General features: G+C 46.7%; 1 protein-coding gene across 2 annotated transcripts in view; it reads right to left on the minus strand.

The window, feature by feature from the left end:
* The window catches only part of DYM (dymeclin), a 248864-nt gene that overhangs the window by 143850 nt on the left and 78637 nt on the right, over positions 1-26377 (minus strand). For both annotated transcript variants that reach the window (XM_054398246.1, XM_054398244.1), the window contains exons 9-12: positions 25562-25740; positions 18043-18168; positions 11417-11530; positions 7621-7715 (exon numbers count right to left, since the gene is read on the minus strand). In XM_054398246.1, the coding sequence (XP_054254221.1) occupies positions 7621-7715; positions 11417-11530; positions 18043-18168; positions 25562-25740 (514 nt within the window). The remainder of the gene's footprint in view (positions 1-7620; positions 7716-11416; positions 11531-18042; positions 18169-25561; positions 25741-26377) is intronic.

Genomic DNA, 26377 nt, shown 5'->3' on the forward strand with positions numbered 1-26377 from the left:
ACCTCATTATAAAGCAGTTTCTCATAAATAAAATACCATTTTTAGATCCAGGTTAATAACAGCAATTGTTTTCTCCTCTAAACTAAAAAGCCACAAATCTTTTTCAAAAGCTAAGAAGCACTAAAACGTCTTTGAGGTTTTTAATTCTTACTTTTTGAGGCAATGTCAAGCAGTCTTCTGTGGCCTTTCAATAATAAAGAGAATTAATCTCTCTTAAAGCACACAGTAAAAGCCACTGCAGCAAAGGACATGGGGGAAAACAAAACCAACATATATATCAGCAAATTAATAAATGATAGAGTCCTACATGATAGTGTGCTGGGATGAACAGGTCATTTGCTACTGCTTTAAAACAAACATAAACCTGTTGAGGTGCAGATAATCCACCAAACCCAGCTTTTCCCCCTCTTTATTTCAGTGATGTGATGTCTCCTTGAAAATATTTGGGAATGGGAGTTACTGAAAGCCACTGTTGGTATCAACAAGTCACCCCAAAGCAGTCAATTAAAGGCCTTGGGCTGCAGGGTATCCAGCACACTGCTGGTCTGCAACATGAGCACCATCAATGAAATCCAGCATAAGATGAATGCCAAAAACTCCCTCTTATTTAGACATCTTGGAAAGCAGACACAGAATAATAAAATCACAGAATTATTTTGATTGGAAAAGAGCTGTAAGATCATAAACTCCACCCATTAACCCAGCACTCCCAAGTCCACCACTAAATTATATCGATCAGCACCACATCTACACAGCTGTGAAATCCCTCCAGGGATGGGGACTTCACCACTTTCCTGGGCAGCCTTGTTCCAGGTCTTGACAACCCTTTTGGGCAAGAAATTGTTCCTCTCATCCTACCTAAACCTCCCCTGGTGCAACTTGAGGCTGTTTCCTCTCTTCCCATCACTGTTCCCTGGGAGAAGAAACCAACCCCCATCTGAAATCAGTCTCCTTTCAGGGAGCTGTAAAGAGCAAGAAGGTTTCTCCTGAAAATGAAGATGAGAAAAGGCAGACTTGGGAACCACAGCACTGCAGTCAGGGCATGGATATTTAAGCACACTACCTACAAGTGTATTTTAAAATAGAGTTCTTGCAGTGACCAGTATCATGCTCCAGGACATCCAACAGCACTCATCACCACCACCTTCAAGGCTGGGTGACCAGGGAGAAATAGGGTTGCTACCTCTGCTTCGTCCAGACAGCAACAGAATTGGTATGGCCAACCTTATGTCTCACACTTTGCTCTTGTGACAGGCGTCTCCTCTCACCTTTGTGGCATGCCTAGATAAAGACTCTGCTCTGCTGAGAACCCCCCCTGCAGTGCTGGGGCAGCTCTGGAGTGCTCAGCACAGACAGCGACTTGTTGGAGCTGGGGGATGCAGGGCAGAGGAGGCCACAGCAATGCTGGCAGGGCTGGAAGGGCTCTGCTGGGAGGCTCCAGGCTGAGAGAGTTGGGCTTGGGCAGCCTGCAGAAGAGAAGGCTCCAGGGAGACCTTCTGGTGGCCTTTCAGGCATGTACAGGAAAGTCAGGGAGTGTACTGATAGGACAATGGGTAACAGTTTTAAACTGAAAAAGGAGAGATTGATGTTAGGTGTAATGAAGAAGTTCTTCACTGTGAGGGTGGTGAGAAACTGGCCCAGGCTGCCCAGAGAGGTGGTAGATGTCCCATCCCAGGCAGCATTCCAGGTGAGGTTGTTTGGGGCTCTTAGCCACCTGATCTAGTTGCAGATGTCCCTGCTAACAGCAGAGAGGTTGGACTGGATGAGCTTTGAAGGTCTCTTCCAACCTAAACCACTGTCTGGTCATTCTATCATTTGTATCTTGTTTAAGCTCAGCTTTTTTTCCCTAATTCCACCTGACTGCTATCAGCAGCAGAAAGAAACCTTTCTTCACATCATTCCCTGGATCCCACTGAACTCTCTATGACAGCCAAAGAAATCATGAAAAGGTGACATTGATACAATTTTGATGCTTGAGTTCCTTCAGTCATCTAAGGTGAGAAGTACAAAGCCATGAAGTGTTCTCAGAAGCTCACACAACCCTGAATGTGCACAGCTGTGGTGACAGTGTAGGCAAGAAAAGGGAAAATGAATATTGGTCTAGCCCCATAAAGTCTTTTAATGCTGAATGAGCATGTCTAATTAGCAAGGTGTATGGCAACCTCTAGTGGTATATGGCTGATTAGAAAGCAGCAAGCATTCCCATGGATCAAGATACAGAAAAAGCCTTGAGGAATCAGTTGTCCCCTTCTCACTAGTTTTATTCAGGTGACATGATGATGAGATGTCAGAAGAGAGCTGCTTGGGGACAGCCTCTCCATTTCCAGGGGTCACACACACTGGAGCAGGCAGGTTAGCTGCAGGAAAGCTGGAAGTTGCTCCCACATGAGGTAAGGGAATGAATGAGAGTTTTAACTGACAAATAGAAGACATAGAATCATAGAATCACAGAACGATTAAGGCTGGAAAACACCTCTAAGATCATCAAGTCCAACCTTCTACCCAACACCTCCATGACCATCAGACCATGTCCTGAAGTGCCACATCTCAATTTTTTAATACCTCCAGGGGTGGTGACTCCACCACCTCCCTGGGCAGCCTGTTCCAATCCCTCACCACTCTTGCAGCAAAGAGATTTTTCTAAATGTCCAATCTAAACCTCCCTTGCTACAACTCGAGGCCATTACCTCTTGTCCTGTTTTTAGTTACTTGGGAGAAGAGGCCAACAGCAGCCTCATTACATTCTCCTTTCAGGTATCTGTAGACATCAATAAGGCCTTTTCTCAGCCTCCTCTTCCTCAGACTAGACAATCCCAGTTCCCTCAGCTTCTCCTCATGAGGCCTGTTCTCCAAGCCTCTCACCAGCTTTGTTGCCTTTCCCTGTGCCTGCTCCAGCACCTCAATGTCACTCCTGCACTAACAGGGTCAGACAGGTGCCTGGCTTTACTCTCCGGTCATTATGGAACCATATGCAACAGCAACCATAAGTGGTAAGACCCCATCTTGTTGTGTGTTGGTGCTTGGAGACCATACAGCCACTTCTGCTAGACATTTGTGACAATAATGACATCACTTCCAATGACAATAATGACATCAATATCCACTTTAATGATTTTTTTTTTTCCAGATAGTCTATCAATATAATTCAAAGACACTACAAATGTCAGCGCTTCACAAAGAGAAAAGAGACCCAGCACAGAGCAACAGCACCCTTGGCACTGTGCTGATACAGTTGTTGTAATTAATTGATGTGTAATTGTAAACAAAACAGCAAATTGAGAAGGGAAGGATCTCAAAGTCATAGAATAGAATCACAGCATTGTTCTGGTTGGAAAAGACATCTAGGACCATCACACGTCCAGCTGTTACCCCAGCACTGCCAGGTCACCACTGAACCATGGCCCTCAGCACCACAGCTACACAGCCTTGAAAGCCCTCCAAGGATGGGGACTCCACCACTGCCCTGGGCAGCCTGGGCCAGACCTTGACAGGGAAGAAATTGTTCCTCATGTCCAACCTAAACCTTCCCTGGTTACAACATGAGGCCGTTTCCTCTTGTTACTAGGCAGAAGAGACCAACCCCCACCTGGTTCTAGTCTCCTTTTAAGGAGTTGTTGAGAGCCAGAAGGCCTCCCCTCAGCCTCCTTCTCTCCAGACTAAAGAACCCCAGTTCCCTCAGCTACTCCTCACAACACTTGTGCTCCAGACCCTTCCCCAGCTTTCTTGCCCTTCTCTGGACCTGCTCCAGCCCCTCGGTGCCCTTCTTGGAGTGAGGGCCCCAAAACTGAACCTTATGGCAGTGCAGTCTACAGCAGAGAACATCCAACATTAAATGAACACTGCCCTGGATCTTGTTATAAATCATCCACAACATCTATTTTTACTTGCAGCAGCTTCTTGAGATAGATTAATACAAATTTGTTCATTTTCATGCTTGCTGGAACATGGCACACACTACCCAACACTGTGACGTTGTGTTTTACAGAGCCCTTTAATACACTACACTGAATATTCCCTGCTCATTCTTTCATAGAAAATAAGTCTTCAGAATTTAAAACAATTGGCAGTCTCTGCTCAGAATAGGATTAGGGGGAAAAGCCTGCATGGAGATGGAATTACTCCTCACATTAAGGAAGGAATCATCAGAGCATCTGGTGAGGCTTAAATTATGACTGTCTATTTGGTTGTATTGCTAAGCAGATTTTAAGTGTTTCGTGGCTACTTAATCTAAAAACCTATAGCCTGAAATAAGTTTATGTAACATGAAATGCCTTCTTTTTAGGCTTCTTTCACTTTTTTTGGTGATAGATAACAGGGGTTCCTTTTCTCAGAGATGCTTTGCACTCTGATGGTAGAACCAAACCAGGAATCTAAACTGAAGTAACTTTCCTTTAATATCGTGGAGTGAGCTGGGTCCGTCAGTGCTGGCTCAGTTTAATAATAGTGGCAAGAGAGCTCATAAGGTAGGAAAAGGAAGGACAATGTATGCCTTAAAAAGTCAGTCTCTTATAAAACATCATAGAATGGTTTGGGTTGGAAGGGTCCTCTAAAGGTCATCCCCACTGCACTCAGTAGGGACATACTCCACTAGGTCAGGTTGCCCAGAGCCCTGTCAAGCCTGCCCTTGAATATGATGGGGCCTCAACCACCTCCCTGGGCAACCTGTTCCAGTGTTCCACCAACCTCACTGTGAAGAACTTGTTCCTAACATCCAACAGGAATGTGTGCTCCTAAGTACCTATTTCTCTTGCTTTTCTTGATAACAGAAGCTCTGTACCAAACCTGCATATTTAGAGAGGGCATCAAGTTCAAATACTTCTTTTATGGTGCTTAAGCCTACCAGGGCACCCAAGGCTGCAAAGCTCCTGAGGAGAAAATGTTACCATACTAGGAAGTAGTCTTACAGGAGACAGGCTGCCGCTTGAATCAATCGACTCTTCTCCCAGCCTGCCCATGTCCTAGCCCCACAGGACACTCCACAACAGACTTTATTGTATTTGATGCATGTATTACAGATAATGAAGCTCCAGTGGCTGGGATAATCAGCATCCTTCTCACACCGCTGTCCTACCACTCTGCTATCTCTACAGTTATCAAAATGCATTGAGGTCTCAGACTAAATTATAGAATCACAGAACAGGATCATTGAATTGTTTAGGCTGGAAAGAACCTTTAGGACCAGAGTCCATGCATTAAGCCAGCCTGACTGCATTGCCACTAAACCATGCCCCTCAGCACCACGTCTACACAGCTTTTGTACCTCTCCAGGGATGGGGACTCCACCACCACCCCTGGGCAGCCTGATCCAGGCCTTGACAACCCTTTATCTTTCATCCATCCCCAAAGATTCCTGTCACCTTTAAGCTGTTCTGACACAGATAACTTTCCCATGACTGAACAGCACAATTCTCTGTGCAGCTGAACTTGGCTGGTCATTATTTGTAACACTGCTCAGCTCAGATCCCATGGGAAGTCCTACTGCTATAAGCCATACAGAAAGAAACTAAAAGCAGCTACTGAGAGCTTCTGCCTTGGGAAGAAATAAGAGTTTTGAATGTGCCAGCACTACATGCTTGCTCTAAGATCCTTCCACCCGGCACATTTCAAGTGTGGCTTCCTTAGTCCTTCACCAAAAGACAACTGCCCTGTGACAGAATTTTCTTGTCCTGTTTTGTGCCATTCACCTCTATGCCTCCTTTCCACACCCTTTAAGCAACAACAGAGCTCTGCCTGCCTTTGATAAGGATCTCAGCACAATAATTTCACAACTAAAATCAAGCCACAACATTAAAGGCTCATTGTAACTACAAATGCCTAGAGAGATAATGAATAAGGCACACAAATGTCACAGCAGATCATTGAAATCTGCCTTACATGGAATGCAAGAGACTTCTGGGTGTTGCACAGCCTTTGCTGGGTCCTTAGATGGGTCTCAAATATCAAGGAGTCAATCTATCTCGAAGGTGTCTTAGAGATGGTGAAAAAGAAGGCTGGAAAAGGCTGGTGTAGGGAGGAACCTCACAGCACAGAAGGCTCCTTTGATGTTTCCACGTTTAAAGGTTGAGGTCAGATGTGTGTGCAAAGGTCTTGAGGTTATGGCTTCTCCACTGATGGCTGTCAACTCTTCTGAGAAACCAGAAGACCACATGCTTTGCCATTTCATAACCCAATTAAATCAAAATAATCCATCTGAGCTTACTTTGAACCTCTGAGCTTACTTTGAACCACGTGTTTAAATTCTGAAGGACAGATGTCCATAAACTCAAGAGCATTTTGCCAAAAGCCAAGCCTGCAGTTATGTTAGATGACTACAAGGTTACTGAGTGGTGATAACTGCCTGGACAAGCAAGACAACCTCTTGTTGGACAAAATAATAACCAGAGGAACGCGTCTCACTTTGGTCTGCAGAAACAGCACTAGAGAAAAATCAGGGCCTGGGAACCCGGGGAAAAGCTCTGAAGTGGAAAACAAAAGTATCAGATGGAAAAAAAAAGTGCATCAAGGCAGGGTATCTCACACCACACCAGGATCTGTGACTTCAGAGGCCAACAACTGCAAGTGCTTGGGAAACTCAGACTCTGTCCATGATGTGAAGAATGAAGAGAGCAGGTGTTTGTAAGACATTTAACAGGAAAATAGCTGAGATTCAAATCCTGAAAGCTCATTATTGCAGCCAGGGGGTATGACAATAGGTTTGAGTACCAGGCAGGGAAAAGCTAGGGGCAGTGGAGAATCAACCTGGTTAGTCATCCATACTTTTACAACCAACCCTTCCCAAAAGGGACTCAGAGGGAATCACATGCTGAAGAGCAGTGGTTTAAAGAACATGGTGTACCTCTGCTTAACCCAGCCCTTTACAAAGAACACAGGAGAGCAACTGCCATTCCCTCCTTTTTGGCACAGAAGCATTTCCACAGTTTATCCCAGGACCTTCCCAGTTTCCCTGGAGCAAGGCTGGCTGCCAAGATGAGAAGGATGACTGATGCAGGACAAGCTGCCTTCATGAAGTGCCTGCAAGCACAGATACAACTCCAACATCTGCCTCTTCACTTAGGGCCTTGTTTAGATCCAGAGCAGATTCTGAGCACTTCTTACCCCACAAGCCAGTCCACTTTATCAGTTGAAAGACAGGGGTGTATGTTTTATTGCCAAAACAACTGTTGTGTTTCATGTCTGATCTAACAAACAGATCTCCTGCCAAAGAGGCAAGAAGTAGGAAAGCCAGCTGAAAAGCCAGTCTGCAATGTACTTGAGAACCAGCACTCAATACTATTTTATAGATACATTACTCAAAAAAAAAAAAGGCGTAATTCACAGAAATCCCTGAAGACCTTCTGGCTTGAAAGCAGCTACTGAGCTGTTCTGTTAAGAGACTCAAAATGGAGAAGTTTTTCACACAGAGTAACTAATATTTTCTTCTTTTTTTTGGTGCATGCAGAACAGATTCAAGTATAAAGCCATTAAGATCTACACTTATTTATTCAGATCATCATTTCAACTATTTTAGGTCATCAACATCCATTAAGGTATAGACAAATCAAGCTTCTCTACACTTGAGTTTCAGCAAAGAGGAGAGGAGAAGTCTTTCTGTGTAAAGAGAAGAGAAGCCTTGGTATTTACCTGATGATCCTCTGAGCAGCGTACTGGTGGAGCGAGCGGAACTGCGCTGACATGTTGGCTAGGGCTGCCAGACAGTTTGTGTGAAGGTATTTGTCCTGCCAGAAGAATCACAGAATCAGAATCACAGAACCAGAATCACAGAACCAGAATCACAGAATTATCGACCAGGTTGGAAAAGATCTCAGAGATCATCAAGTTCAACCTACTACCTAATACCTCCTGACAACTAAACCATGGCCACATTCAATTTTTCTTTGAACACCTCCAGGGATGGTGACTCCACCACCTCCCTGGGCAGCACATTCCAATGGCAGATCACTCTTTCTGTGAAGAGCTTTCTCCTCACCTTGAGTCTAAACTTCCCCTGGCACAGCTTGAGACTGTGTCCTCTTGTTCTGGTGCTGCTTGCCTGGGAGAAGAGCCCAACCCCCACCTGGCTACAACCTCCCTTCAGGTAGTCATAGAGAGCAGTAAGGTCTGCCCTGAGCCTCCTCTTCTCCAGGCTGAACACCCCCAGCTCCCTCAGCCTCTCCTCATAGGGCTTGTGCTTGAGACCTCTCCCCAGCCTTGTTGCCCTTCTCTGGACATGTTCAAGTGTCTCAATATCCTTCTCAAATTGAGGAGCCCAGAACTGGACACAGTACTCCAGGTGTGGTCCAACTAGTGCTGAGCACAGGGCAGAATGACTTCCCTGCTCCTGCTGGCCACACTGTTGCTGATGCAGATCGGGATGCCATTGGCTCTCTTGGCCACCTGGGCACACTGCTGGCTCATGTTCAGCTACTAACAACCAGCACCCCCAGGTCCCTCTCTGCCTGGCTGCTCTCCAGCCACTCTGACCCCAGCCTGTAGCACTGCCTGGGGTTGTTGTGGCCAAAGTGCAGCACCTGGCACTTGGACTTGTTGAATGCCATCCCGTTGGACTGTGCCCATCTGTCCAGCCTGTCAAGGTCCCTCTGCAGAGCCCTCCTGCCGTCCAGCAGATCAACACCTGCTCCCAGCTTGGTGTCATCTGCAAACTTACTAATGGTGGCCTCTAGCTCCTCGTCCAGATCATCAATAAAGATATTGAACAGGATGGGGCCCAGCACTGATCCCTGGGGGACACCACTAGTGACAGGCTGCCAGCTGGATGTGGCACCATTCACCACCACTCTCTGGGCTCGGCTCTCCAGCCAGTTCTTAACCCAGTGCAGAGTGCTCCTGTCCAGCCACAGGCTGACAGCTTGGCCAGGAGTTTGCTACAGGGGACGGTGTCAAAGGCCTTGCTGAAAGAGGAGGAAAGGACAAAAAAAAAAAAAAAAAAAAAAACAGATCAAATCCTTCTTTTGATATACACTGACACCTACTGAAGGAATCACTCAAAAAAACCTGAGGAATAGTCCTTCCTTTAAAGGAGGTGGCCAATAAAGCACAGATCAGAAGTGTGAGATGCGCACACCTGATGATGTTTAAAAGTTACCTAACATATAAGGCTTAGAAAAGATTTCATGCAGATGTCAGAGTGTGTATCTACAGACATAAAAGCATGCAATGATTTAGGTTCATGTGGGAGAATTTGGTAGAGAAGAACCTTATGAAGTTCAACCAGGGCAAGTGTGGGGTCCTGCACCTGGGAAGGAATAACCTCCTGCACAGGACAGGTGAGAGGTTGAGGTGCTGGAAAGCAGCCCTGTGGAGAAGGACTTGGGAGTGCTGGTGGATAACAAGTTCATCAGCCAGCAATGTGCTCTCATGGCCAAGAAGGTAAATGGTGTCTTGGGGTGCATTGAAAAGACTGGGACCAATGGTCAAGGGAGGTTCTCCCCCTCTGCTCTGCCTTAGTAAGGCCACATCTGGAGTACTGGATCCAGTTCTGGGCTCTCCAGTTCAAGAGAGACAGGGAACTACTGGAGAGAGTACAGTGGAGGGGTACAAAGATACTGAAGGCTCTGAAGAATCTCCCTGAGGAGGAAAAGCTAAGAGCCTCTGGGGCTGTTGAGCCTGGAGAAGAGCAGCCCCAGAGGGGATCTGAGCAATGCTCAGCAAGAGAGAAAGGCTGGGGGGGGGGCAGGAGGCTGGGGCCAGACTCTGCTCAGTGGTGATCAGGGACAGGCCAAGGGGCAATGGGCACAAACTGGAACCCAGGAGGTTCCATCTGAATAAGAGAAGAAACTCCTTTGTTGTGAGGGTGGTGGAGGGCTGGAGCAGGCTGCCCAGAGAGGTTGTGGAGCCTCCTCTCTGTAGAGCTTCCAAACACCCCTCGGCATTGTGCTGCTGGGCAAGCTGCTGTGGGTGCCCTGCTGGAGCAGGGGAGTTGGGCTCAATGATCTCCAAAGGTCCCTTCCAACCTCCACCATGCTGTAATTCTGTGATTTCCGTAACATAACAGATTCAAAATCCTACAAGTATAATCCAAGAGTGTGCTCATTTATTCCAATTAATTTGGTCATAAAAATAAAATCTTTCATTTTCAATTTAAAATATACATAATTTGGGGGGCTCCTTTTTCATGTAAAGCTTCTGTGTCTTTAGTTGTTGAAAATATTACAAGGTGTATGATGCCACACTTTCAAGTTTGAGATAAGGTATAGAATAAAATGCTTAGAAAAATTCACAACAACAATTTGATGCAAGGTTATGAAGTTGAAGAAGTTCTGCTTTGCTGGAGCTCATAAAGGTTTTATGGCCCAGTCAATCTCCCACTTCATAACAACACTGACAATAAATAGAGCTGAAATTCCCACTTCTGAGCAATTTAAGAGCAGCAAAATACCCATAAGGAATTATTTCTTGTCATGAAAAGAAGCCTCCTGGTTTGAGCTAGAGTGAGCAGAGCTAGCTCTGGTCAGTGCTGTGACTTCCCAGCTCAGTCTCTGCTCAGTGGGGCTCCTTCTGCAGTTCAGGGCAGGTTGGCACAGCCAGGGGCTGATGGGGAGAGCTCCTGCCAAGGGCTGGCTGCAGAAAGGCTCTGCCTGAGACTTGCTCCTGGGCACACCAAGGGCACTGCCACAGCTTGTGCCACCCCATGGCGGGCAGGAAGGCAGAGTTGGCATCTGCAGGGAGGAGCAGACAGGAGAGGTGACCCTCAACTGCCCAAGAAGGGATTGCAGCCCATGGATGGCATCTTCAGAAGAAAGCTGAGGGATCCCCAGGGTCAGGCCTCTTCTTCATTGGCTGGTGTCCCAGGAGGGGTCTGTCCCTTTTGCCTTAGATCCTGATCTATGTGTTTCTGAATATAGATCCAGAATCCAGCTCCTGAACCCACCTGCTGCTGAGTCCAATCTGGAGCCTCCCCAGTGCCTGTCCCCAGCATCAGTGGTTCCAGTGGTGCCACCATTGCCATCAGGGGTTGGGCTCCATATCGGTTTGTGTCCCTCTGTCTCTGTTCTACGGCATTGTTGCTCTTTCCATCCCAGCTGGGTTAGTTTCTTTGCCACCCCATCAGCCTCTCTCCATTCTTCCCTTTCTTTTCCCTTTGGGAAGGCAGAGGGGCTCATGGAGAGCCTCTGTCACTCATCTAGGGACCAAACCAGCCCCAAGCCTTAACACTAAGCAAAACTCTTCCTCCTCATGTGAAGACAACTTTGGTCTTTAGAGAAACCTTCTCAACGAATCGAACAACAACAGAGAGACGGTGCTGGAAGTTCAGAACCACTTTACACTGGGCTTAGTTAATGTGGCTGAACTTTCCACTCCTTCCCTGTAAATCCAGATGACAGCTGGGTTGCAACAGAGTGAATGAAAAACCCCAGAACCTGCCTGAAGCCATGCAGGCTGGAAACCACGAAGCCTCGAAGCATGCGTAAGCGCTTACCCGTGTCCGTGTCATGTTGTACTGGATGGTCCTTATCACAACCAGGATCAGCAGACTCCCCAGAGAGATCTCTGTTAAGACACGCTCTGCATACCAGGTGATGTTTCTCAAGATCTGGGGGGAAAAAAAAAAAAAGAGAAAAACCCAACAAAGTCCTTTAGCAGCTGGGTCTGAATGAGGACACACAAAGCTGCCTGGACTCTTACGGCTGACTGAGCTTCCAGCCCCAAAGGTGACAGACCTCTGCACTACTGTCACCTGGCAGATCTCACCAACTTTACCATAAGTCGTGCTGAAACACACCAAGTGTGTACAAAGATGATGAAATTGTGCCCTGTGTCACCAGGTTTCTGCATCCTTTTTGACAAGCCACGAGGATGTGGTGCTGAGGGACATGGGTTAGTGGCAGTGGCTTAGCAGCTGTGGCGGAATTGTGAGCTCTAGAGGAGCAGTTGGACTTGATGATCTCAAAGGTCTCTTCCACCCTCAACAGTTCTATGATTCTGTCTCACCCTTCATACTATAAAGTATCCAGTTCCATCTTAGCCACTTGAATCATTCTGGAACTCCTTCCTGTTCTCCCTCACTAAGTGCTGGGCAAGAGGCAGCATGTAGGAGCTCTGGTTGGTAAGTGCACTCAGGCTGAAGGCCATGGGGCAGATGATCAGGTTAACTGCTGGCTTCACAACGAAGCCTTTAGCTTGCTGGATGTGAGGTCTCTTCCCCTAATATTTTGGACAAAGTCACCAGTTAAGTTAATAGTTTTGTATCCTTCAGTCTCTTCATTATCAGGGTAGATGAAGTTCACCATCATAACTGGGTCACTGCAGAAGGAAGGGAGCTCTGGAGGTTATCTAGTCCAACCCCCTGCTAAAGCAAGTTCACCCAGAGCACTTGCACAGGCTCATGCCTATATGGGTTTTGAATCTCTCCAGAGAAGAAGATCCACTCTTCCTCCTAAGCTCACCAACTTGGAGTGATACAGCAAACAGTAAGCACCAACTAACCCCAGCTTTAAAGGACTGGTAAAAATGAGTCAACAGGAGCTGCACTAAAAACATGGAGAAGATGCTCTACAGATTTGGATTTATTCTGTGTGACAGTTTGAAAAAAAAGGAGAAAAAAATGAAAAAGGGAAGATTCAAACTGGATGGAAGCAAAAAAAGTTTTTACAGTGAGCCTGATGCAGGCTGCCTGGAGAGGTGCTAGATGTCACATCTCTGGAATCATTATTGGTGAGGGGAAACGTGGGATAAAAAATAGAAAAATCAGAAAACAGGGGAGAGGAAAAGACTTGAGAGGTATTTAAAGGAAGAATGGTCAAGGCTGAGGAACAAATAGGAGACATGAAATCACTACAGGAAGGGTTTCCACATATAGCAGGCTATGAGTGGCTGTGGAAACAGGTATAATTTCTGGTTGTAACTAGTCACCAATACTATTTTAAGGCAAAGTGATGCTATGAATGAAAGCCAAGTCATCCAAGGACTTTTGGTAAACAAGGACAACTAGTCTGGATGGACAGCACTGATGATGAACAGGAACAGCCTGAAGTACAATGAAAAATATTCACAAAGCAGGTAACTGGACAGTTATGAAGCTGTTGTGTAACTAATGGATTAAACATACACACTTTATTGCAACATACTCTGTGCTCAAGGACCACTTGGTCAGCCTATATATGATCAGTATCTTCATCAATTACCTGGGAGGATACTAAGTGGACCCTCAGCAAGTTCACTGGGGATACCAAACTGGGAGGGGGTGGCTGACACCCATCAGGCTGTGCTGCCATTCAGTGAGACTTGGCCAGGCTGAGAGCTGGGTGGAGAGAAACCTCATGGGGTTCAATAGGGACAAGTGCAGAGACCTGCATCTGGGGAGGAACAACCCCAGGTACAAGTACAGAGTAGGGGTGGTCCTGCTGGAAAGCAGGTCCATGGAGAAAGACCTTGGAGTCCCAACGGAAAGTGAGTTCTAGATAGGACAGCAAAGTGCCCTTGTGGCCAGGAGAGCCCATGGCATCCAGGGGTTCCTCAAGAAAAGTGTGGCCAGCAGCTTTAGGGAGGTTCTCCTCCCCCTCTGCTCTGCCTTGGTGAGACCACACCTGGAATACTCTGTCCTGTTTTGGGCTCCCCAGTTCCAGAGGGACAGGGATTTGAAAGAGTCCATCGGAGATAAAAGGATGACTGGGGGACTTTAATATCTCTGCTATGAAGAGAGATTGAGAGCCTTGGAGCTGTTTAGTCTGAAGAGGAGAAGGCCAAGAGGGGATCTAATCAATGTCTATATATATCTGAGGGGTGGGTGTCAGGATAAAGGTGCCAGGCTCTATTTGATAGTGCCCAGTGACAGAACAAGGAACAACAGGGACAAGATAGAACACAGGAGTGTCCACTTCAACACAAGGAGACACTTATTTGTGATGAGGGTGCTGGAGGCCAGGAGCAGGCTGCCCAGAGAGGTTGTGGATTCTCCTCTGGAGACCTTCAAAACCCACCTGGATGTGTTCCTGTGTGTCCTGCCCTAGGTGAGCCTGCTTTAGCAGAGGGATTGGATTAGGGATGATCTCTGCAGGTCCCTTCCAACCCCCAACACTCTGTGATTCTGTGAGTCTGTGATCCTGGGACTGGTAACCATAAATCTATGACCAGATGCAGCAAAGTTGGTGGATTACTTCCTTCCAGAGGAGACCACAGCAATGCTGGCAGAGCTGGAAGGGCTCTGCTGGGAAGCCAGGCTGAGAGAGTTGGACTTGGGCAGCCTGGAGAAGAGAAGGTTCCAGGGAGACCTTCTGGTGGCCTTTCAGTGCTTCAATGAGCCTAGAAGAAAGCTGGGGACAGAGTTTTTCTGAGGTCCTGTTGTGACAGGATAAGGGTGATGGTTTGAAACTAAAAGAGGGAGATTGAGAATGGAGAGAAGGAAGAAATGTTTGGCACTAAGGGTGGTGAGATCCGGTCCTATGTTGCCCAGAGAGGGTGGTAGATGCCCCATCCCTGGCAATGTTCAAGGTCAGGTTGTTTGGGGCTGTGAGCTGCCTGCTCCAATTGCAGATGCTCCTGCTGACTGCAGGGGGTTGGACTAGATGAGCTTTGAAGGTCCTTCCCCACCCAAATCATTCCATGTAGCTTCAAACACTGCCAAGCAGCCACAGAAGCATCACTGGGAGCACAGTCCCACCAAGCAACCACAGAAGCATCACTGGGAGCACAGTCCCACCAAGCAGCCACAGAAGCATCACTGGGAGCACAGTCCCACCAAGCAGCCACAGAAGCATCACTGGGAGCACAGTCCCACCAAGCAGCCACAGAAGCATCACTGGGAGCACAGTCCCACCTAGCAACCACAGAAGCATCACTGGGAGCACAGTCCCACCAAGCAGCCACAGAAGCATCACTGGGAGCACAGTCCCACCAAGCAACCACAGAAGCATCACTGGGAGCACAGTCCCACCAAGCAACCACAGAAGCATCACTGGGAGCACAGTCCCACCAAGCAGCCACAGAAGCATCACTGGGAGCACAGGCCCACCAAGCAGCCACAGAAGCATCACTGGGAGCACAGTCCCACCAAGCAGCCACAGAAGCATCACTGGGAGCACAGTCCCACCTAGCAACCACAGAAGCATCACTGGGAGCACAGTCCCACCAAGCAGCCACAGAAGCATCACTGGGAGCACAGTCCCATCTCACAGGAACTGGAGGAAGCACTTACAGGACCTTCAGCCTGTCCCCACATAGCTCAGCTGGTGCAAACAGCCCATCTGGCTCTGGGAGCAGCAAAATGGGACTATGCAATTACTGCAGACATCAGCCCACCTCTGGCTACTTATCTGCTGTGCAGATGGAAACGGACTGCTCCCCTTCCCCCAGAGAGTTATCATTTGGTCAAATTTAGTCAGATTATCAGCAGCAGAGCCCTAGCACAAAGGCCACCTGCCAAATTTCAAACTGCTAATGCAAAACATGAAGTTACCAGAGCTTGTTATGAAGGAACACATTGACAGCTGTAACCTGAGACAGGTCCACGCCCCTAGTCTCTCTCCAGAAATGGCCACAGGTTTTCAATGGAAGTTTTAAAACATCAGTCCTAGAAAATGACATTCACTGAGGCATCAATGCCTTGGAATAATCCACTACTCTTAAAAGAGAAAAAGCACTCAAATCCAAAATTTCAAAGTAAAGAAGTTACTTATCAGTCCCTATCACTTCTACTCTCTCTTCCCTCACGCAGAAGAAAGCAACCATGGCAGGTAGACAATGAAATCAACAACAGCCACCACCATCTGTCTGATGGTTTTGGGTTTCAGAAGCATGAAAAATTCAAGTACCTCAAATTCCAAAACCACCTCCCTCAAACCAGTGCCACAGCCTGAACAATCTTATTGGTTTGCAGATAATACTAGAAAGGGGCAAAAAGAAAACCAAAAAGATCAAACCTGGGGTGCTCTTGCAAGAATACTTTTTTTTTAAAAATCAGAGAATTACAGAGCCCAGAATCCCAGCATGGTGGGGGTTGGAAGGGACCTCTGGAGATCATCCAGTCCATCCCCTCAGCTAAAAGCAGGGGCACCCCACAGCAGCTTGCCCAGCACCACAATGCCTCAGGGGGGGATGGAATCCCACCACAACCCCTATGGGCAGCCTGCTCCAACCCTCCAGCACCCTCACAACAAAGAATTCTCTCCTCCTGTTCAGATGGAACCTCCTGGGTGCCACTTTGTGCCCCTTGCCCCTTGGCCTGTCCCTGGGCACCACTGCAAAGAGTCTGGCCCCAGCCTCTTGCCCCCCCCCAGCCTTTCTCTCTTGCTGAGCATTGCTCAGATGCCCTCTGGGGATGCTCTTCTCCAGGCTCTACAGCCCCAGGGGCTCTCAGCCTTTGCTCCTCACAGAGATGCTCCAGGCCTCTCAGCAGCTTTGTAGCCTCTACTGTACTCTCTCCAGTAGTTCCCTGTCTCTCTTGAACTGGAGAGCACAGAACTGGACACAGTACTCCAGATGTGGCTCCAGTAGGACAGAGTAGAGTGGGAGGAGAATTTCTCTTGACCTGCTGGCCACACTCTTCTTAATGCATCCCAGGACTCCTTGTTTATCTTATAATTGTTGTTATTGTTATATTATTATTGTTATTATTACTACCACTACTACTGCTGCTACTACTGGAAGAATTTGATCTCTGTGTGGTTACAGGAACCCAACCTATGGATTTGTTTGTATTTTCCAGGTAATTAAGCCCACATCCATTTTAAACAAAAAAACATTTCAGCAGTCAGGAGTTTCAGTGGTTTCCTGAGCTCTCTATAATCACAAGATTTATAAAATGGTGCTTACTAAAATTAATCCTAAAAAAAAAAATCAATAAATAAATATGAGTTAAATACCACAAAGGAAAATATCCCACAAATGGACTCTACACTCATCTTTCTTACAAGCACAGGACACAGAGAATCAGAGAAACAAACAGGTAAAGCTAAAATATATGAAATATTTTTTTCTTCATTCTGCACCCAAGTGAAGGGGAGGGAGGAATAAAATAAATCCTGCTGAAATTGCTAAAACTGGATAAATATTTGCAGTGAGTGTCATTCCAGTTGTGTAACTGAGACTGGAAGTTCATATTTTACAGAGGTACCCATGCAGCTTTCCTGACTCCTTCATTTTGCTGCCCTGTAACATCTCATCAGCCTTTAGGGTAAGTGGAGTCTTCTACGTAAACATAAGCATGGAGCAAGAAGGAGGCTCCAAATTCAGTAAGAAAAGCACTGCAAGGATGGAGATACATTCTGCTTTGCCTCCAAGTTTGCTCTCTCCTTCAGCATGAAACAAAACCCATCCATCAGAGAATGGGGAAAAGAGTAAGAGAAAGAATAGAATCATGGAATCATTTTGGTTGGAAAAGACCTCCATGATCATCAAACTCAGCCATTAATCCACCACTGCCAGGTGCTTCAAGTTCTTTGGATTTCATTAATTTCACATAACCTCAAAAGACAATTTTATGCCCCAGTCAAAAAATCAGTGCAGACATCTGCACCATTGTGACTTTACAGGTGAAGAATCTAGAACATAATTGTCCAAGGCACCCACCAGCACAGGTGATCCAGGCCCATCAAAACTAGTCGAAATTTGGATCATATTATACTGACAACATAAAATAGATTAAGAAATGCCAAGCAAGAATTCAACATTCAGGCTAGCAAGTAAAACTCCAACTAAAAGCTCCTCTCAACTGCACTGAACTGGTTAAGTAAAGTTCTTCAAGAAAAACAAGTTTTCTGGTTTTCTCTCTCTTCTAGCCCCTCCACTTCCTTCAGCATCTCTGAGGCTGCCTGCTGGGTATCACTGTTAATTTTGAACAGGAAACACCATAAAAAGATAGACAATTAGGTATACGCAGGCCATCTCCTCTACCAGATGGGAGCGTATGTGTTTGCTTCACTCAGGAAGGTTTTGAGGTGACTTCTAACTTCAGGTTACTACTTCTTACAGAAGAAAGACATCAAATTTGGATGAACACACAGAGCCTCTGCTGAGGGAGCAGATAGAGAGATGCATCTTGCTCTAAAAAAAACCAAACAAATTATTTTCTTTAGAGCTGAAGAACTCTTTACCAAAACCACAACTCACCACTTCGTGAATGGATCGGTTGAAGCCGTCATCCTCCGTCAGGATCAGCAGGATGATAAGAGCCATGTAAACGTGGTGTGAATTCCTCTCTTCAACATGATACAGGATCTCAAGAATTGGCAGAACCTTCATGGGGGGAAAGATGTGTGGATTGGTTTAGTCTTCAAACACCTCAGAGAGTAAACAGAGGAGGCTCTAAACCTCCCCTGCATCACCCTGTCCTTAACAGTATCACAGCAATTCCTCCCTCTTGAAATAACCACCCCTAAATAGTGACGTACAGCCTTCAAACACCTTCCATCTGTTTCATTCTGTCTCCACCAGAGAGTCAAAATAAATTCTTTCTTGTGGTCAGACATGGAATTTCAGCTGCTAATAAATGAGATTTACAGCCACAGCAGTTACCATAGGCTTTGAAAGCTTTAGCTCCCCTCAAAGACTATGGGAAAACAAAGCTGTTAAACAAGATTTCAGGCAGCAACAGCAATTGTTTCTAACCATCTGTGGTAGCACAAGCTTGGTCTGAAAGGACTTTCCCAATCAAATATAGCCAAGCATATTGGAATCATAGACTTGTTTTGGTTGGCAGAGTCCTGTAAGATTGTCAAGTCCAACCCCTACCCCAGCACTGCCAGGTCACCACTAAACCATGGCCCTCAGCACCACAGCTGCACAGCTTTGAGACCCCTCCAGAGATGGGAACTCCACAACTGCCCTCGGCTGCCTCTTCCAGGCCTTGACAACACTTTTGGAGATGATACTATTCCTCATGTCCAACCCAAACCTCCCCTGGTGTAACTTGAGGCTTTTTCCTTGTCCTATTGCTTGTTGGAGCTGAGGTGCACAGAGGTATTTCAAGACCTGAAACTCAAATCCCATTCTGGTATGCGGAGATAATCCCAGAAAAGAACCAGTTTGGTTTGGGTTCAGACCTGATAAGGCCTGTTTTTCCCATTCTGGATAATATGCAGCCAAAGAGAACTGACATAATGATGAGAGTTCAGCCTAAGGTCTTGAAACATTTCCACCAGGATGAAGAGCTTAAGCCAAAGCCTTGCAATAACAATGAAAATGAGATTTCATTGCAGCAGCAAGCATACCTGAATGCTAGTCTAAAGTTAATCCAGATGCAGACTTTGTCTCTTTACCAACTGAATATTAGCTTTCCACTGTCCCAGGACAACGTGGCTTCTCTGCACTGCAGAATCAAGGCCCGAATCACAAAATGATGTGGAAAAAGGAACTGGAGAAAATTCTCAATTCCAAGATAGTGGATGAGATGCAGAATTCATTCCAAGTAGCTTCTAAACACCTAAAAATTCGCTGGTTTTCAAAGCAGGCTAAGTGAAGCTGGATGAATCATGTGAAACCTATTGTGTTGAGCAGCCAGAACACTGAGTGCTTCACAAGCCGCTGAAGTTACCAGAATGTTCTTTTCACAATTAACCAAAATGGTTGGAATACACTAAAAAACACACAACAGTTTCCATTCAGACCAATGAAATTGATCTAAATGCTGCAGGCCACAAAATCTTTTGACAGATGCTTTGGCCAGGATCAAGACAAAACCACAACAAAAGCAGAGGGGGAAAAAAATTACTCATTGCAAACATCCTTCCTTTACCATTTCAAAGGATCCTTCACAAACCTCTCTCTCCAGTTGGAATTTGAGTCCATGTCTGTGTTTTGTGAGTATAGGTCAGTCACAGAATCATAAAATCATTTAGGTTGCAAGACACCTTTCAGATCATCAAGTCCAACCCTTAACCCAGCACTGCCAGGTCACCACTGAGCCATGGCCCTCAGCACCACAGCTACACAACTTTGAAACCCCTCCAGGAATGGGGACTCCACCACTGCCCTGGGCAGCCTGGGACAGGCATTGACAAACTTTTTGGGAAGAGATTCCTCCTGATGCCCAATCTGAGCCTCCCTTGGCACAACTTGAGGCCATTTCCTCTTCTATCCCTTGTTGCCTGGGAGAAGAGACCAACCCCCACCTGACTACAACCTCCTTTTAGGTAGAGACCAACCAACTGCTCTAGTTGCAGATGTCCCTGCTCACCACAGGGGGGTTGGCCTAGATGACCTTTAAGCATCCCCTTAAAATCCTATGATCCTTCATTACAGTAAAATGTATCTGGAATTGTAACCAAGATGCACTTACACACTTTCATGCTACACACACACATCAGAACTTTAATATCCTTCTTCTTATGCACTGCCATTGTCCAGCCATGTGCTGAGAAGATAATAACCACATCCCAGAGGTGTTGCTGAGGCCCCATCTGTGGAGATACATAGAATCATAGAATGGTACGGATTGGAAGGGACCTCCAAAGGTCATCCAGTCCAAACTCCTCTGCAGTCAGAAGGGACATTCTCAACTAGATCAGGTTGCCCAGAGTCCTGTCCAGCCTCACCTTGAATATTTCCAGGGATGGAGCCTCAACCACCTCCCTGTGCAACCTGTTCCAGGGTTCCACCACCCTTGTAGTAAAGAGCTTCCTCCTGATATCCAATCTAAATCTGCTTTGCTCTACTTTGAAGCCATTTCCCCTGGGCCTGTCACTGCAGGTCTTTGTAAACAATCACTCTGCAGCCTTCTTGTAGTCCCCTTCAGGTACTGGAAGGTGGTGATTAGGTCTCCCCAGAGCCTTCTCTTCTCCAGGCTGAATACCTGCAGCTCCCTCAGCCTGTCATCCCAGCAGAGGTACTCCAACCCTCTGATAATTTTCGTGGCCCTCCTCTGGACCCACTCCACCAGTTCCATGTCCTTCCTGTGTTGAGGGCCCCACAGCTGGACATAGCACTTCAGGTGAGATCTCACCAGAGCAAAGTGGCACAATCACCTCTCTGGATCTGCTGGCAATGCATCTTTTGATGCAGCCCAGGATGTGATTTGCCTTCTGGGTTGCGGGCTCACACTGCCTGCTCATGTCCAGCTTGATGTGGCCCTGGGCAGCCTGCTCTAGTGGCAGATGCCCCTGCTGACTGCAGGGGGATTGGACAAGATGACCTTTCAGGGTCTCTTCCAACCCAGTCTGTGATTTTCAGATTGCTGGCACTTTTATTCATAGCCATTAAACTATCATTAAGGAACTCCTACTTACACTGCTCCATCAGGAGCAGCTTTTAACTGGCAAGACACAGCAGCTATTAGAAATGTCATTTTTAATCCCCAAAACAAGGAGGAGGTAAAACCAGACACTGAAAACTGCAGGTCCTATAGTCAGTTTGAGGTCAGGAACACTTTCCCCAGCAAAAAGGTTGAAAATAATTAATCTCTAGTCTACAATAAAATACAAGACCACTCAGTGACATGAGTAACCTGCTTAAACCAAATGTATATGGTTTATTTGGTTATTTCTGCACTGTTAGTGGCTCTAAATACAGCATCACACACACATGGTTTCAGGGCAGTCATGGTGAGCAGCAACAAAGCATCAACTTGGCAGCCAAAGCAAACATAGCTGATATGAACAGCTTGGGTTTTTTTTATAAGCAGACACTTCACTGCTAATTTGACCTGCAGTGTTACCTTTAGACCAGGTAAAAAGAAGAAACTGTTTGTCCTGAAAGTGGTGAGACAATGTCCTAAGTTGCCCAGAGAGGTGTTAGATGCTCCATCCCTGGCACCATCCAAGGTGAGGCTGTCTGGGGCTGTGATCAACCTGCTCTGACTGCAGATTCTTAAATTCATAGAATGGTTTTGGTTAGACAAGACCTTAAAAATCATACAGTTCCAACTCCCTGCTGTGGCCAGGGACACCTCCCACTAGAGTAGGCTCCTCAAGGCCTCATTCAACCTGGCCTTGAACACCTCCAGGGAGGGGACATCCACAACCTGGGCAACCTGTTCCAGTGTTTCACCACCCTCACCAGAAAGAATTCCTTCCTAATCTCCAGCCTCAATCTGCCCTCCTCGAGCTTCAATCCATTGCCCCTCATCCTGTCATTACAAGCCCTTCTCAACAGTCCCTTCCTGGATTTCTTGAAGTCCCCTTCAGGTACTGGAATGCTGCTCTAAGGTCTCCCTGGAGCCTTCTCTTCTCCAGGCTGAACAGCCCCAACTCTCCCAGCCTGTCCACACAGGGTAGGTTCTCCAGCCCTCTGATCATCTTCATGGACTCCTCTGCTCCAACAGCTCCATGTCCCTTTTGTGCTGGGGGCACCAGAACTGTATGCATTGCTGCAGTTGGGGTCTCAGCAGAGCAGAGCAGGGGAGCACAATCTCCTCCCTGTCCTGCTGCTCTCCCTGCTTTGGATGCAGCCTAGGACACTGCCTGCTGGGCTGCCAGTGACCTGCCTCTGTTTCTTTGTCCAGTGACCTTTCCACTCACCCAATGCTTTCTGTGTCTGGCTCAGCCAGAGTTACTAAGCCATTAAAACCTCTCATTTCAGCTGGCTGTTGCTCATCCTTACCTATTAGAGGCCACTGAAAACAAGACGACTGGACAAAGATGTAATTTTGATCACAAAAATCAACACTATGCATGAAGATCAAAATAAAAACAGATAGTTTTCAATTTAATATTTAAAAATAAACAAAAAAATTAAACATGCTGTGGAGTTTCCACTGATGTTTTTCTCAGTTTTCTCAGCTTTTCTTGCAAAGTGCTTGATTACTTCTGTGACTCTGGGATTTTCTGACTTTGAGAAGGAAGAATGATCCATGATAATATATGAAAATCACAGAGTCATCAAATGGTTTGGGTAGGAAGGGGCCTTTAAAGGTCATCTAATCTAACCTCCCCTGCAGTCAGCAGACACATCTGCAACCAGAGCAGGTTGCTTAATAGCCACCTCCAACCTTACCCAGAATGGTTCCAGGGATGGGACATCTCCCACCTCTCTGGGCAGCCTGGGACAGGCTCTCACCACCCTGTGGGGCAAACATTTCTTCCTTCTCTCCACTCTCAATCTCCCTCTTTTAGTTTCAAACCATCACCCCTTGTCCTGTCACAACAGGGGTCTGAGAAAAACTCTGTCCCCAGCTTTCTTCTAAGCCCCTTGAAGCACTGCAAGGCCACCAGAAGGTCTCCCTGGAGCCTTCTCTTCTGCAGGCTGCCCAAGCCCAACTCTCTCAGCCTGAAGCCTCCCAGCAGAGCCCTGCCAGCCCTCAGATCCCACAGTGCAGTGCATCTGAGTAGCTGCTTCTGGAGCTGTTTTCACACAGACACACCTCATGCTTTTCCTGGAAGTTCTGCATAGACTAGACACCACAATGACAAAGCAATGAACACTCCTCACCTTTATTTCTCTCAAGATAATGTAAACTGATATTGCTAGCAGCTGTGAAAAATACCATATCACATCCTAACAGCCCTGAAAATTAAAAATTACCATTTGTTTACAGAATAAATACAAAATGCCCCATTCCTCACCTAGATGATCTGCAGCAGACTACACAGGAGTTCAGTCATTAATCAATTCAGTATCAACCATCTCACCCAGGTTTGCCAACTGTGGTGTCTATCAACTCTGATTTTAGCAATGCATCTGCTAGAAATTGGACTGAGATCAAACTCATCCCCTATCTGCCATCAGACAGGATCTAATTATCTGGCAAGGTTTCAAACATTAAAATGGAAAGGGCTCTCTATTCTGTTACCAGTTCCCCCAGACAGCCATTATCTTATTAAAAGGAAGGCTTTTTAATAAGTGAGATTTGTTAAAGTGTTTTTGTGACATTGCTAAACCTAGCAGGGAGCATCAGTGAATTTATAACCTACACAAACTGAAGCAGGTGTCTGCTCTATCAGCCATCAACCACAAGCTATTTAAAGCAGCTAAAAAGTTGCATTTCAACAAAATCTGTCAGCTGTTCCTTGAGAAGTTTCAGTCAGGGGTAAACCCTGGAAGACCTTTGGCAAATTAGTCAAGTTAGAGCACGTTTTGCTAACTGTTATCCCTCTAGCATACAGTTAAGTTTGTGAAGCTTTTTGGCCTGAACAGCTGGAAAACCAAGTAGAAAATAATGAACAGAATAATAATATCTGATAGAAGTTTCTTTATATCATGCCCAGAAGTCAGCAGATTTGTCTTGGATCAGACTAATAATAGTCCTCATGAAGTTCAATTGGAATGTGAGGAGAAACTTGAGGCTTGATCTCAACAAAATGGACCAACATCTGGGAATTAAAGTCTTCAGACCAACAGGCACAAACTGGAACCCAGGAGGTTCCATCTGAACTTGAGGAGAAACCTCTTTGGTTTGAGGGTGCTGGAAGGCTGTGGTAGGCTGCCCAGAGGGGTTGTGGAGTCTCCTTCTCTGGAGAGCTTCCAACTCCCCCCCTGGCCATTGTGCTGCTGGGCAAGCTGCTGTGGGTGCCCTGCTGGAGCAGGGGGTTGGACTGGGTGAGCTCCAGAGGTCCCTTCTAATTCCCACCAGGGTGGGATTATGTAACAATGGCACTGAGAAACAGAGAATGAAAGGAAGTGTGGTAGCTTTACCAGCCCCAAAAGGGGCTGAATCCCCTAGGGGATCAGGCTGCAAGAGTTGGGGCTTTTCAGCCTGGAGAAGAGAAAGCTCCAGGGAGACCTGACAGTGGCCTTCCAGTACCTGAAGGGACCTACAGGAGAGCAGGGGAGGGACTTTTCACAAGGGCTTGTAGTGATTTGAGGAGAGGTAAGGGATTGAAACTTGAGGAGGGGAGATTTAAATTGGAGATTAGGAAGAAATTCTTTCCAGTGAGGGTGGTGAGACACTGGAACAGGTTGCCCAGGGAGGCTGTGGATGCCCTCTCCCTCAAGGTGTTCAAGGCCAGGTTGGATGAGTTCTCCAGCAACCTGGTCTAGTGGAAGGTGTCCCTGCCTATGGCAAGGGGTTGGAACTGGATGACTTTTAAGGTCTCTTCCAACCCAAACCATTCTATGAACCTATGAACATGTTTAGCACCATCCTCCTGAGATAACATCATAACAATGAGCAAAGCAAGGTACAACTGGTGCATGAGTGAGCCACAACCTACTGCCCCCAATCACAGAGCTGGGCACACCAGCAGCTGGTGACATTTAGGCCTGCAGGACCAGCCCTTCATGAGAGCTACCAGGATGACTAAGGAACTGGAGCATGTGCCCTATGAGGAGAGGCTGAGAGCCCTGGGGGTGTTTAGTCTGTAGAAGAGGAGATTGAGAGGGGATTTAATAAATGTTTATAAATATCTGAGGGCTGGGGGTCAAGAGGAAGGGGACAGGCTCTGCTCAGTTGCACCCTGTGATAGGACAAGGGGCAATGGATAGAAACTACAGCACAGGAGGTTCCACCTCAACATGAGGAGGAACTTCTTCAGTATGAGGGTCACAGAGCACTGGAGCAGGCTGCCCAGAGAGGTTGTGGAGTCTCCTTCTCTGGAGACCTTCAAGCCCCATCTGTATGTGATCCTGTGTGACCTGTGCTGGATTCTATGGTCCTGCTCTGGCAAGGGGGTTGGACCCGATGATCTTGGAAGGTCTCTTTCAACCCTAACATCCTGTGAGGCTGTGAGGAGCACAAGGGCAGCAGAGCAACACTTACCAGATTCTCTATGTCTGTCCGTGCCAGCACGTACGTCCGTACGTTGCTGTTCTGGTGCAGGAGCATGTACAGAAGGAGAGTTGCTTGATCAGACTTCTGCTGCTCACTCAAAGCTGTGTACAAGCTGTTGAAGTTGATCTGGAAAGCATGTGGATTTGATGATGAAAGAGCAGTGCTATCTGAAATAAAGCCATAAAAAAAAAAAAAAAGCCAGTGTTTAATACATGTATTTGTTGACTTTACAAAGCAGAATTACAGAATCACAGAATTAATTAACCAGGTTGGGAAAGACCTTCCGGATCATCAAGTCCAATCTATCCCCCAAGACCATCTAATCATCTAAGCCATGGCACTAAGGGCCACATCCAGTCTCTTTTTAAACACTTCCAGTGAACTATTTTACATGGACACCACGCTAAGGAGGAAACAAAAACCATCCGGTCTTAAACATTAACAGAGTCTCATCCAGCTTCCCTTGTGCCCAAAAAGCTGAGTGCTCCTCCCACATCAGCTCCAGCAAAGCCCCTGTATCTGCACAAGACACACATCCTTCACAAAGTTATGGAAGTTACCCAGGTTGGATGAGGCCTTGAGCAGGCCTAGTGCAAGGTGTCCCTGCCCATGGCAGGGGGGTGGAACCAGGAGACCTTCAAGGTCCCTTCCAACCTAAACCATTTTGGGGAATCTATGAATCTGTGCATCCAAATGACTTCCACTTTCACAAAGACAGACAAGCCCAGGAGCTGCTGCAGAGAGGGCTGCTGCAAGGAGGGCTGCTGCAAGGAGGGCTGCTGCAGGGAGGGCTGCTGTAAGGAG

This window comes from Indicator indicator, chromosome Z (genome assembly GCF_027791375.1).
Source record: "Indicator indicator isolate 239-I01 chromosome Z, UM_Iind_1.1, whole genome shotgun sequence".
Taxonomy (NCBI): Eukaryota; Metazoa; Chordata; class Aves; order Piciformes; family Indicatoridae; genus Indicator; species Indicator indicator.